The sequence below is a fragment of the Suncus etruscus genome, chromosome 4 (genome assembly GCF_024139225.1).
Source record: "Suncus etruscus isolate mSunEtr1 chromosome 4, mSunEtr1.pri.cur, whole genome shotgun sequence".
NCBI classification, from domain to species: Eukaryota; Metazoa; Chordata; class Mammalia; order Eulipotyphla; family Soricidae; genus Suncus; species Suncus etruscus.
The window spans coordinates 30880056-30894525 of record NC_064851.1 but is presented as its reverse complement, the minus strand read 5'-3'; the positions used below and the strand labels follow the sequence as shown (position 1 = coordinate 30894525).

The 14470-nt window shown below is 41.5% G+C and overlaps 1 protein-coding gene across 4 annotated transcripts in view; it reads left to right on the top strand.

The window, feature by feature from the left end:
- The first annotated feature begins 5924 nt into the window (after positions 1-5924).
- FUBP1 (far upstream element binding protein 1) overlaps positions 5925-14470 on the top strand; it is a 28321-nt gene continuing 19775 nt past the window's right edge. For all 4 annotated transcript variants that reach the window (XM_049771477.1, XM_049771476.1, XM_049771475.1 and 1 more), the window contains exons 1-2: positions 5925-6203; positions 14318-14408. In XM_049771477.1, the coding sequence (XP_049627434.1) occupies positions 6069-6203; positions 14318-14408 (226 nt within the window). In that variant the 5' untranslated portion in view covers positions 5925-6068. The remainder of the gene's footprint in view (positions 6204-14317; positions 14409-14470) is intronic.

Sequence of the window (14470 nt, the reverse complement as noted above, 5' to 3'; positions counted from 1 at the left end):
ATATTCTTTCTTCTTTGCTAACGGAGTCTTATAAAACAGAGAAAATGTATTTATTTTGGTTTGAGAGCTACAGCCAGAAGTACAGTACTTGAAGAACTATTTGTGATGCCAGGAAAATAAACTGAGGTTGGCCATATGTAAGGCAAGTGCCTTAACTCTTGTTCTATCTTTCTGGAGCTAAGGACAGGAAGTCTATCTTCCAAAAGAACCTGTTTCAAGCATTTTCCAAAGTTTACCCAAAGACCAGAGAGATAGTATAAGGATTAGACACTTACCTTTCATGCAAACAACCCATTTGATCAGCACCACTATGGTCTCTGAGCATATTCAGGAGTGACCCAGGAGCAAAGTGCATAGGTCAATGTGACCCTTCACTCCCAACCTCCAGTTAAAGAATTTTACTCAGATTCTCAAAAAAATCTAACCTAGAGCCAGAATGAACACAGCAAGTAGGGAGCTTGCCTTGCATGTGGCTGACCTGGGTTCCGTCCCCAGCATCCCATATGGTCCTAAGCCCAGCCAGGAGTAACTCCAGGAGTAACTGCCAGGTGTAGCCCCTAAACAAAACAAAATGTCTAATCTAAGAAATTTCAACATGCTTCTTCTGGTAGATGGGCTATTTTAGGGGGATACACTAAAGTCAACACTATGATAGGTGCTTTGTGATAATACAGAGAAAAATCTAAGTTAATTCCATTCTTTTTTTGAGAGTGGGGTGTCTACCCAGTTGTTTTCAGGGATTACCCCGATTTTCCACTCAGAAATTGCTCCTGGTGTGTGCTCAGGGGACCATATGTGGTGCTGGGTCAGCTTGATCCTGGGTCAGCCCCACTCAAGGCAAGCATCTTAGCAACTGAACTATCTTTTCAGCCTTAATTGATTCTTGAATGACTTAATAGTCTTTTACAATTTACTTAAAAAGTAAACATTATGGGCTGGAGAGATAGCACAGCAGTAGGGCGTTTGCCTTGTACACAGATGGATGTTGGTTCAAATACCAGCATCCCATATGGTCCTCCCCGCGACCCTGACGGGCGATTTCTGAGCGCAGAGCCAGGAGTAATCCGAGTGCTGCCGGAGTGACCAAAAAAAAAAAAAAAAGTAAACATTATGAACCAGAGAGCTAATACAGGAGTTAAGGTACATGCCTCTTGAGATTTGAATATCAGCACCACATAGTTCCCCCAAACAACACCAGGGTGGCTTGGGTTGTCCCCAGAACTGCAGGTCCAGTACAGCATCACATTCTTGGATGATACCATTGAACTGCTGCTGACACAGTTGATCAGAATCACCAGGATAGGGCCTGGAGAGATAGCACAGCGGCGTTTGCCTTGCAAAGAGCGGATCCAGGACCAAAGGTGGTTGGTTCGAATCCCGGTGTTATATGGTCCCCCATGCCTGCCAGGAGCTATTTCTGAGCAGAGAGCCAGGAGTAACCCCTGAGCACTGCCGGGTGTGGCCCAAAAACAAAACAAAACAAAAAAATCACCAGGATAGGCCACTAGAATCTCTGAGCAATGGTTAGGAGGCAGCCCCAAATAAATATCATTAATAAATAATGTGTATATATGTACATAAAATACACCATAAAGCATTATATACCAAAGACCTATTACTAATTCTAACAAATTCTATTGAGTCTAAAACAATGGACCTATGAATTTCAAAATGCACAGAAGAGAGCTATCTATCTCTCCAGCCCCTAGCCTGGATTATTTTTTATTTTGTTTGGATTTATGGGCCATCCTCAGAGGTGCTCAGAGATTACTCCAGGCTCAGTATCAATCCTAGTAGTGCTCAAGAAACGAAGCCAGGTCAACTGTGTTAAGGCAATAATAGTGCAGGGCAAGCACCCTACTAGCCATACTAGTTCTCCTGACCCCTGGACTATTTTTCTCAGTATAAAATATGAGGCTGAATTACATGTCAATTCTATTCGCACAATACTTCATGGTTTTGGAAGAATTCATATCCCATTCAAGGATGGCATGGGAAGATTCTCATCATAATGTAGATGACAAATCTAAAACACAGAAATTAAATCACTTGCTCAATGTCACAAAAACTATAATACACAGGAAAATAATTCTCCTTGGTCATTAACTCAACAAATATCTAGTATGCTAAAAATAAGTGTTGATGCTGGTCAATGACAATAACAGGGAAAATCCTTGTTCTCTAAGAATTTTTATTCTAATAGAAGACACAATAAGTAAGCAACCAACATAGATTGCTATAATTGCTATAAAGAAGACATAATGGGATAGGAAGAATGAATACCTAACAGTACTACCCCACTGTAAAGAATGATCTCTAAGGAGGCAAAACACTGAGGCTTAAATAAAAACAAATATATGTGAAGGTCTATAAGCCTTTGATAGAAGTAGTAAATATTAAGAGCTAGGAAAGATCCTGAACAGCAAAGAATTCAGAGAGCTAAAGATTTTTGAGAAGAGTGTTTATACAGTGACCTGATTATATAAGAGTCCTCTGGCTACTCAAGAAGAAAAGCTTGAAAGCTAAACTAGACCATTCTAATAAGTTAGGTTTATGTTTCATTTTCAGTGCTGGCAGTAGAATCCAGAGTCCCACACAGGCAAGAAACACAAATCGATTGATGAGTTCTATCTCCTGGCATTTGTTTTTAAAAAATCATTCAATGAAACAAAGATGTGATTCAGTGCTAGAACACACATGAGGCTCCCAGGTTAAATTCTTAGTATTGCCAAACAAAAAATTTCAAGTTGACAGCCAGAGTACAGCAGGTAGGGTGCTTACACTGCATGTAGCCCACTCTGGTTCAATCCCTGGCACCACATATGATCCCCCCAGCATCATCAGGAGTGACCCTCAGTGCAAAGCTAGGAGAAAGACCTGAGCACAGTGTGACAAAAATATTCAATAGGCCCGGAGAGATAGCACAGCGGCGTTTGCCTTGCAAGCAGCCGATCCAGGACCAAAGGTGGTTGGTTCGAATCCTGGTGTCCCATATGGTCCCCCGTGCCTGCCAGGAGCTATTTCTGAGCAGACAGCCAGGAGTAACCCCTGAGCACCGCCGGGTGTAGCCCCAAAAAAAAAACCAAAAGAAAAAAAAATATTCAATAAAGAATTCTAATACAAAGGGGATACTTTTGAATTTCAAAAGTACTGATAACTATTCCTTGGAGAATACTAGAGAAGTAGGTGAATGGGTGCCTGTCACTTTTGAAAAAAATATTCATTTACATATTTCTTCTGTAAAATATAGTTCAGGGCTGGAGAGATAGCATGGAGGCAGGCAACTGCCTTTCATGCAGAAGGACAGTGGTTCGATTCCCGGCATCCCATATGGTCCCCCATGCCTGCCAGGAGCAATTTCTGAGCGTGGAGCCAGGAGTGACCCCTGAGCGCTGCCGGGTGTGACCCAAAAACAAAGCAAAAAAAGAAAACAAAAAAATAGTTCAAAGTAAATTGTAGGGGGCTGAGAAATAGTATAACGGACTAGTCATGGTGCTTGCCTTGCACTGTCTAATCTAGTTTCCATCCCAACACTGTTTGACCCCACTAACACAAGCAGGAGTGATTCCTGAACACCATCAGATGTAGCCCCCAAAAAGACAAAAGAAAAAAAAGAAAAAGAAAAATTGTAGTGCTGTCAGTGTTGAAGCAGAAAAAACCATTAGGATGCTAAAAACAGTGGAGAAAGGATGAAACTTGAGAAGTGCAGGTAAAAAGAAATTGAATTAAAATATACCTTGAAAGTATGGTAGATATATATTCCTGGTGTATAGACAGGAGGAGCAGATACCAAGATTGATCAGAGGTTCACAGTGTGGAGTGATTTAGCCTGCAGGGGCAAACCTCTACAATGTTTGAAGACATTTTTTGTTGTCACAATTGGGGGAGGGTTTGCTACCAGCATCTACAGGTGCTGCTAAACATACATGCACAGGGATTCTGAAAAAAAAAAAAAAAATCAAACTGCTCTATGAGACTGCAAAGCTGGAGCATCTCACAAAGTATTGGAAATGTGGGAAGATCTCCCAACCGATGCAGAAAGGCCCTCCATGTAAGAAACTTTGATACTAGAAATATATACGCACATTTTAAAAATACATATGTATTGCGAGAAAGTGTCAGTAGTGTTCTGGTTAAATTCATCATCATCTAGGATAAATTCACTTGTTCTCACCCTACTCATATTTTTATAACTGTAACAAAATAAATACTAGAAATAGAGATCTCCTTATTTTTCAGTTTAGAGACAATAAAAATTGTGGTTTACATGAAATATAGTTTGTTTGAGGTAGACTATGTCACTTTGTAGTTAAGGTAATGCTGGTAGTGGTAGTTGACACGTTTAACTAACAAAATACCAAGAAGTCAATTTTACTAACATTATCAATGCTTTCTTAATCCACGATTAAAAAAGAACTTTTATTTTGTAATACCACCAAGATTGCTTTTACAGTTTTTCTTTTTTGCCGATTCTACGATGGGTCAACAAATTCAATGTTTTTCCAAATAAAAATGCTCAATTGGATAGAATCTGGCCAAATCTGTCAGAGATATATATTTAAAAGATAGGCCACTTGTATCTTTCGCATAGTTACCTGACTTATGTGGGGGCTTGAAATCCACGTCAAGTTCTGTTATCAAGAATACAGCAAAAGCAGCGATCAACAAAGTGCTCTTGTGGACCAACTCACAAAACATAACATGCCAAAAGTCCGAAGAGTAAATGATCAAAATAATTACTCCGAGGGAGAAAAAAAATTATATATATATATATATATATATATATATATATATATATATATATATATATATATATATATATAAAACAGAGGCCAGTCAGCATGCAAATCAATCATTTCCAGGAAGGACACAGGATGCAGTCAATCGAAGCCTACACACTGAAAAATGGAAGTCTAAAGAGACAAGGTTGGAAATCCATTTGGCTAACTCAAGTCGACAAGAACAAGATATTTTAAAGCTAATCCTGAGAGAGGACAAGAAATGACAACTGTGGGGGCGCGGGCAACTTTTGTTTTTTTTTTTGGGGGGGGTTGCTTTTTTGTTTCTAAAAAGCCACAATTTTGCTCAAGAGTGAATGCTTTAACGTTTCTTTATTATGAGAACCATCAAGATCTGGACAGGATCAAAGACCCAAGGGGGAAAAACATGTCTCAAGAGGTTACAGTCACCAGCTGAAAGATCAAAGGGGGGGGCTGTCCCAGGGTCCAGGACACAATTCATTCCATTCCATTCGTCAACGACCCCCCCCCAACCCAACCCCCCAAGAATTCGGGCGGCGGCTGCCTGAATTCACAACACATCCCTAACGTCGGACGAGACTGAGAAATCCGACCCTTCTAGACGTAGAAGACAGGGACACTTTACTACCCTGAACATCACGCCGAGTTCCCCGCCAGGCTCGGCGGCCGGGGTCGAGCGAGCAGCGCGACGTCCAGGCCGCGCTTCTTCCTCCTCGGAGCGAACACGGATTCTCGGGGCCACTATGGCGTGGCCGTTACGCCCGTCGACGTCACACAGCCTTCCCCCAAGTGGGGGGGAGGAGGAAGAGGAGTTCCTCTATGGGAATCAATTGACCTCCCTGAGGAGACGACGGACAAATTATCCTCCTTTCATTCATTCAGCTCAAGTTGAAGGCATGCGCGAGCACAGCCCAAGTCTCTTCCTCAACGTCCGCCATTCAATGCCTTCCGGCACCGAAAAGCTAGCGCCAAAAAGCCCAAATCTCGTTCTCGCCGAGTCTCGCGATAGCTCCCACAAGTCTCGCGACACCTCCTACAAATCTCGCGAGCACTTCTCCAGTCCTGACGGCTCCAACCCGTTGGCTTTTTTTTTTTCTTTTAATATATAAATTTCAAACTCTCGCGAGCTTTCCTTTTCTCGCCGTCTCCCAGGCCCCGCCCCTTTACGGCACGATGGTCGCGCAAGAATGTGAGCCCGGAGTCGGCGGCCGCCATTTTCTTTCTTTCTTAGCAGTTGCCTGAGAGGAGCTCCATCCGCCGAGCGGGTCCGGCCGGGGCGACGATCCAATTCCTGTGTTTTTTGTAGGCATGGCAGACTACTCCACGGTGCCGCCACCTTCCTCGGGTTCCGCCGGTGGCGGAGGCGGCGGCGGTGGCGGCGGCGGCGGAGGCGGAGGCGGCGTGAACGATGCTTTCAAAGATGCGCTGCAGAGAGCCCGGCAGGTAAGTCCGCAGGCTCCTACGGACGTGCGCACGGTCGGTCTGCGCGGGCGCGGGCGCGGGCGGGCTCGGCAAGATCGAAGCGGCGAGAACCGGCCGCCACCGGCTTGAGCAGGCCGCACGCGTTGCGCGCCGGCTGAGAATAAAAGCCGGAGGAGAAGAGAAGCACGTTTCGCTCACACGGAAGCAGAGAGCGGCTGGGGCCGGGTTGGCAGCCAGGACCCAGAAGCCTGAAGCGTGCTGCGGCCCCTCAAGATGGCTTTCCATTTATTTTTTTTAGCTCTTTTTTTTTTCCTACTTCTGCTGCATTCGCATTCCTGAAGTGGAAAATAAATTAACATTTCCTTTTTTTTTTTTAATTAAGCCCTTGGAATGAGAAAGAGAGAGAGACACACACACACTTTCTCCATGCGTGCAAAGCGAGCTGTGGCTCACTCAATAGCAAGTGCAAGATTCTGCTAAGGAACGAACGGGACCGGAATGAGAAACACACATACACACACACACACACACACACACACACTTTATCCATGCGTGCAAAGCGAGCTGAGGCTCACTCAACACAATAGCCTGTGCAAGATTCTGCTAAGGAACGAACGGGACCGGGCGGGACTAGCGCGTGCTTGGCTTGGCTGGCAGGAGGAGCCCCGGGTCTTGCCTGGCCGCACACGCCTGGAAGCTTCTTTTCCACCACCAACCCGCCCTCGTGGCCGCCGCGCTTGCGCCCCGAGTGCCCTTCTCCAGGCCCTGTTCCTGGAAAAGTCCTGCTTTCGAGAACTAGGGGGGACCCACATACACACCACCCCCCCCCCCCAGCTAGGATTCATTCAGTTCCTTCCTGGAGGCGGGATTTTTGTGTCTCTTGGCTCTCGGGATTTGTCCCCGCCCTCCCTCTCTCTCTCTCTTCTCCCCCTTTTCGTTTCTCAAAATGGCTTCAGAGCCTTTATTCCCCCCCCCCACCCCCCGGTTTGGGGCATTGAATCTCCTCTTCTCGGTGCTGGTTCTTGGCCTAACTAAATCTCTTTGTGTGTTAATTTTAGGGGCTGCACGCATTTGGCCTCCAGGCGCTGCTTTTCTCTTAAAAGAACTTTGGGCCTGGGGGAGAGAGAAATGGAAATAGTCTGGCACTCTTTTTTAAGTGCTGTAGTCTTTTTTTTTCTGTTCTTTTTTTTTTTCTCCCCTACCCGAGATTCGTTTGATATAAGTCCCTACCTTTCATATGATTTTGATTTAAAAAGTGCACGGCGCTGACCGAAACTTGATGCAAAAGAATCTTCTTGTCTCTGCACTGTTCCTAACGGGGCATTAGATCGCTTAGCCCCGGAGTGCCTGGCATGAAATTAAATTAAAACCCGTTTGTGTGTGTGTGTGTGTGTGTGTGTGTGTGTGTGTGTGTGCTGCGCTTGGATTTGAATCCCTTCTTCCTTGGTGAAGTGCTTTGTTCAGAAACCTTAGTTCGACGCAAAGAAAAAGAACTCTTACAAAGTAAAAAGCCACCGCTTCTAGAAAATCACTTTAGTTTTTGCCATTCTGGCAAGTGTTTATTACTAAGAAATAGGTCTGTGTTGATTTGTGATCAGTCATCAGTCGGTTAGTCAGTAAAAAGTCATTGATTCCGGGCGGGAGAGATAGCTCGGAGGTAAGGCGTTTGCCTTTCATGCAGAAGGGCGGTGGTTCGAATCCCGGCATCCCAAATGGTCCCCCGTGCCTGCCGGGGGCGATTTCTAAGCACTGAGCCAGGAGTAACCCTTGAGCGCTACCTGGTGTGACCCAAAAAAAAAAAAAGTCATTGATACCAATTTCGGTAGCTTTTATTTTTCATGTCTGGTTGTTACTGATCATGTTAGAGAATAACTACTGAGAACTCTTGTTAACCGGGCTTTTATTAGATTGCAATTAATCAGCGTATCGAATGAATTTGTCCCTTGGAGGATGCTTGTATGCTGGGTTTTTTTTTTTAATCTATATTGAACTTTTGGCTTATTGGAAGCAATGCTAGCAAATGAACCTAGATTGGTAAGATACGAATTATGTGCCCTTATTGAGCCAATGTTTATTGTGTTGGGGTCTGGGATTATCCCCCTCTCTCGATTGGCGTCTCGAGCTTTTCAAGGAGAAACGAAGCCATGCAAAATTGTAAAAATGATGATTTGTTTCTTTCTGGTGCCAGGGTGACAACCAGGGCCAATGCTAAGGGCCGAACCCCAGAGCAAAGACACTGAAACAATTCTCACAAGTTTTTATACGGCAAAGGGTACAGACAGCCTCACCATTCCTTATTTTACAGCTGGCCTTTATCTTAGAAAAACATTTTAACTCAGGCATCCTAACTCAGGAGAAAGGAACATTTATCACAACAGAGACAACTCCTTTTCTTTTCATGGGAGGTGCTACTATTGAGTAGGTGTTACATACAGCAATAGGGGTACCTGAATTGGACTGAGTAAGCAAGGTGATGACGAAAATGATCGGTGGAGATATATTAACGGGGTGGGGTGGGGGAGAGTTTAATAGTCTGGGAAATAATAATAGTAAAGACCCTGGCAGAGGATAGTGTTAGATGGGGTAAGATGTGAAAAATGATGAGTACAGATAGGCACAGCTGCCAAAAGATTCAGGCCATGCTTGAATTCAAGATGTCTTTCATTATTTGTCTGAACTATATGATTTGTTAAACTTTGTGTACACAAAATTTCCCAAACTACGGAAATACAAGTCTGTCTTGATGCTATATTGGTATGATTCCTAACAGATGTCATTAGTTAAACGGATGAGATTGTTTCTTTACAGAATTGATATTAAATCAGAGATTCTGGTTTGTGTTTGATTTGAATTACCTCTAATTACATTTGTGGGTGCCTTTAAAGAATAAGCTGTAACTAATAAAAATACTAGGGCTAAAGGAACGTTAGGTCAATATCTAAAACATGTTTTCTTTATTTTTAAGAGAATGTTTCCAGATTCTCATGTAATCTTATTTCTTTTCTTTGTCCATAATACTGTATGAATGTTCTTTGAAAGAGGTATAAGAACAACTTTTCCCAGAAGTAACTGTGCTGTTGTCCTTTTTAGTTCTTCTGTTTTATTTGCAGGAAAGCAGGACAACTGACTTGGCATCTTGATCCTTACCTAGTAAATGCTAGCAGCATTATTCTAGCTGTTGGCATCTGGTAAATTATTCTTAGTTGCCCAATCTTTTTGTTAAAGAATCTGTATATTTATTTGGGATATAGAGTGAATATCTATTTGTTTGGGTCTTGGGAACTATGAAGCTATTCCTGCAGAGAAGGGATGGAACTCTGTCCTGTTGAAGTCATCTCTCAGACCTTAACACTTAACTTTTTATTAAGAAATTTTCAGGCTTTTATTATATTCTGAACTTAATATTGGGTCATCAGATTACTTCCCTAGCTGGAAATCTGAATACTTACCGTTGTGTTATGAATGTCAAGCTCTGACTGCAAAGAGTGAAGTTGAAATAGTTTGATTGGCTCTTAGGTGAACATGGGAAAGAAACGGGTTCTGTCTGAAACATGGAAAATTAAAGCATCTTTTCGTTCGCTTGAATATGGGATAGAAAAAAATTTTAAAAACTAGGTAAGTTATTTTAGATTATAAATTGAGTAGTATCAATCTACATTCCTTGCTATCAAAACTGTTGAACTTTAAGTACTTTGTTCTTGAAGTCTTAGTAAACAATACAGACTTAGTGTTTAAATTCAATAAAAATGTTGAGTTGTCTTTGACTTTTAAGTGCCATTAACTTTCATTAACCAAAATAATAGAAGCCTTGTTGTTTAAAAAAAAAATGTTGCAGAATAGCAAAGTTTGGTTATGGTCATAGTAAACATTGATTGCCTGATGATAATAATTGTGTCCTTGGTTTCCTTTCACATTTATGTGCATGGACACTAAATTCATCAAGTTCTGGCTTTAGTGAAAACAAATATTTATTGAATCTGGTTGTCATTAATCATAATAGTAAATAAATTTTGTTTTGAAAATAACTCTGTAGGGGCCTGAGAGATAGCATAGCAGTAGGGCGTTTGCCTTGCAAGCAGCGACCCAGGACCAAAGGTGGTTCAAATCCCAGCATCCCATATGGTCCCCTGAGCACCGCCGGTGTGGCTCAAAAAGAAAAAGAAAATAACTCTTGAATGACTTCTGACTGGCCATATCAAAAGAAGATCATCTTTACCTAAATCATCCAGGAGCCTGGTTTTCACAACTAGAATGTAGCTTTACCCTCTAGAGAACAGTGTTGATTGATTGCTGATGGGGTATGAGAAAGAGGGTAGGAAAAAGGAGTTTTTGGTGGTGGCTATATTGAGTTTTTTTTTATTGAGTCTTTAACATATAAGATTGAAGTCTGAAATTTCGAAGAATTATTAACATGATAAATTTATTTAATGAGGGGGTTTTATGACCTGTATTATTTTGAGATACATAATGAATTTGATTTGTTCATGACCATTTCTGTCATTTAATTCTTACAATCATTCTATAAGGTAAGTTTAGAAACGATCGTCTCCATTGTATCAGTAAATGAGAACGGGCTTAAGAAAAATGGACAAGGACTTAAGGCTCTAGATAGCAGTACAGTCAGAATATCAGACCACCTCAATTTACACACCCTCCAAAGTATAAGAAAACAGTTTCTTTTAAAACATGGAGAATTTAAATTAGGCTCACCTAAGGTAGTTAGTTTTTATTTCAGGCTTAAAATCTTAAATTCTGGGGCCGGGCGGTGGCGCTGGAGGTAAGGTGCCTGCCTTACCTGCGCTAGCCTAGGAGACGGACCGCGGTTCGATCCCCCGGCGTCCCATATGGTCCCCCAAGCCAGGAGCGACTTCTGAGCGCATAGCCAGGAGTAACCCCTGAGCGTTACCGGGTGTGGCCCAAAAACCAAAAAAAAAAAAAAAAAAAAAAAAAAAAAAAAAAAATCTTAAATTCTCTTTCAACTCAAATTTTAGAATCATGGAATAGTCATTGATCTAAAGGTTGCTAAAAAATAATCCAACGAGAAAAAGTGATCAAGGCTTACTCAGAGATTATTCCTGGTTGATGTGGGAACAAATTGGTGCTGGGTATTGAACCCAGGTCTACTGCATACAAGGCAAACGCCCTATCTCTTGTACCATTGCTCTGGCCCGGAAAATACAGTTTTTTCAAGTAGCTGCAATGTCCAAAAGGAAAGCTCTTAACTCAGAATTGCCTACATTTTGTTTAGCATTGAGAATTGAATTTTAAGAGTTGATGTTTCTCTTTAAGAGATATAACAAATGTATAGTTTCTGTTGATCTGTGATGAAAACTATAATCAAATTTGGGTTCAGATTTTTACTAAAAATGCTTCTCTGATGTCTTTAGACTTGCTATTTAAGACGGTGTTTTTGGTTGTTTTGTGTAAACTGTATCAACTTTAATTTTTATTAGAATAGTTTTATAACCAATGGCTCTAAAGATATAAATTAGTATAGTCAGGAGGTTAGAAGCCCTGCCCTACAGTGCTCAGCATTAATTCCTCTGTCTCTGCTCAGGGATTTTTTTTCATGGCTAAGGGGACCTGATGTGATGTTGGAGAGAAAACAGCTTGCAGAGCAATCAACCTTCCTACTGGGCTCTGCTAGCTCTAGTATAGATAGTAGGCTCCATTATCTGTGTGAGAGACCAGTTTTCTTGGGAGTTTGAGGTCTGCAGTCCAGAATTACAGGTCATTATTTACAACTTTAGTAACTTTATTTGACCATATCATTCAGAATATCAGTTCTCATCTAAGCCCAGCATGTATTTGCCAAGTTTCTAAGAGCAATTCAAATGCTGAGTGCTAGAGACTCAAATATGCAGTCTTTTGTGGAGTTAGAGATTTATAGAAGACTAAATTGGGCAAAGAATCTAAAGGCAGAGACATCAAATTGTCTTTTTTTTAGTCAAACATTTTTTTATTGATTCTATGGGAACTGTTTCACTCAGCCGGCAGGGATCTATCATAGGTATCTCATATAGGTCTCCCAGTAACACAAAAAGTAAGCCCCACAGACTGCTCAATATGGCCCAGAAACAATAGGGAAGGAGGGTACAGAGTGATAGTACAGTGGGTAGGGTGTTTACCTTGCACATGACCAGCCTGAATTTGGTCCCCAATATTGTGGCCCCAAACCAACCAAAAAACTCAACTGGTGTCAGCCCATACAAGGTAAGGGCCTTTAATCCTCTTTTACTATCCCTCTGGCCATAGAAGCTAGATTTATGTAGTGACTTAACTTAAGGCTATGTTTTGGTTCTCTCTGTTTTCCTGATTATAATGAGCCTTGTGACAGTTCAAATACTTTCACAAGTCTCTTTGGGAATACCATCTTGACGAGATTGGTTACCTGGTTGGTTTTGGTTTTGTTGTATATGGGGAGGAGATGGACCACATACTGTGTACTGCTCAGGTAGAGCATCTAGCTGTGTTTAGGAAACCACATGAGGTGTTGGGATTCAAACTGGGGTCTACACTTATGAGATAAGCACTCTACTTAGCACTCCCCCTATTCCTGGCCCCTTTACATTTTATTGTGAAATTTCAGTTGAAAGAATAATAATTTTGATGAGCTCATTGTTCATTTTCAGTAGTGAATATTCCTTAAAGTAATTAGCATAAAGCTAAATAGAAATTGAGACATTTCTACTATTGACTTGCTGTGTGACCTTGGTTAAATGTTGTGAAATTTCTGTCTCACAAGTACTCTATCTCTGTGGTTCTTAGCCTGTTAGATCTGAGCTTGAAAAACCAGTGCTTTCCCTTATAGGCATATGAGGTATAGGTTGTGTTAATTCAGTGACAAAATGAGTATGAGACATTTATTTACTGTAGTGTGAAATGTTGGTGACATGCAAAATATTAGTTTTGTTCCCCTTTCACAAAACATGTAATGTATTGTTCCTTGGGTCTGGTATGTAATCGAGTGCAATTGTTTACCCTATATTAAAAGTTTATAAGTAAAATAATTTTATACGTCTAGCCAAGGCTTTCTTTGAGGTGGTGCAGCTCAGAAGTAAAGATACATATGCTCCCACCCTCCACCAATTTTCTCTAAAATGAGATTGTACAATTAAAATATAAAGCAAATTGCATTGGGGGCAGGGAGTGGGCTGCAGTTAGTAAACCAGTGCTCTGAAAGCCCTAAGATCTTATCTGACCCAGCTGTTCAATTACTGCTGTAGGAGATTCCAAGCTGCTTGGAACCTGATGTCACAGGGGGACCTCCAGGCCACACTTGTTCAATCTCACTGGCTGCAAGTTATCTCTCCCACCCTATAAGGCTACACCCAATAATGTGGCTGTAAGGAGGACTGTGAGTTCTGGGAATTGAACTCGGGCCTTACACATGTTCAGTATGTGCTATATACCACTTGAGCTGTGTTTCTGGCCCTGCAGGTAGATCATATATTTAACCCACTATATCCAAAATACTGCCATTTCAATGTGTTTAATATTTAAAAATTTTAAAGTTTTTGTTTGTTTTGTTTTGCTTTTTTGTCAGTTTTTGGCTCACACCCAGCAGTTCTCTGGGGTTGCTCCCAGCAGACTTGGGACCATGTGGGCTGCCAGAATGGACCTGGGTCAGCTATGTACAAGGCAAAAGTCCTCCCTACTGTGCTATCATCCCAGCCTCCTATTGTTGGGTTGTTTTGTTTTGCTTTTTGTAATGATAAAGCCTACTCAACATAAGAGGCTTCCCCCTCTTAATTAGAAAGCAAAACATTCCTAAGGCAATATGTTATAAAATAAAACAGTTGCCATTGATTTATGTGGAAAACTTGTTAAGCATACCAGACCCAAGCAAATAAATTGCTATATAGATCATATCAAATAGAACATAAAACCCACTAGGTAAAAGCAGGAATGATATGATACATGCAGAGTTTAGGGAAGACACTTGACAGCATCATTTTTATTGCTAGACTGCATTTAAAACCTACAACGTAAGTGTACAATGCAAAGGTATAAAAATGTAAGACTTAGATGACAAAATGCAAGCTTTCCAAAGGACCTGGGACAACTGAATTGGCTATTTGATGTGTTAGTCATAATGATGCTCTCTTCAATGATTTCGTGTATTGTTTTCCAAGATTGCAGCAAAGATTGGAGGTGATGCTGGTACATCGCTGAATTCAAATGACTATGGTTATGGGGGACAAAAAAGACCTTTGGAAGATGGAGGTAAGTTAAAAACATAAGTAATTTGATTGTTTTAAAAGCATTCCAGTTGCTTTTGGTATACT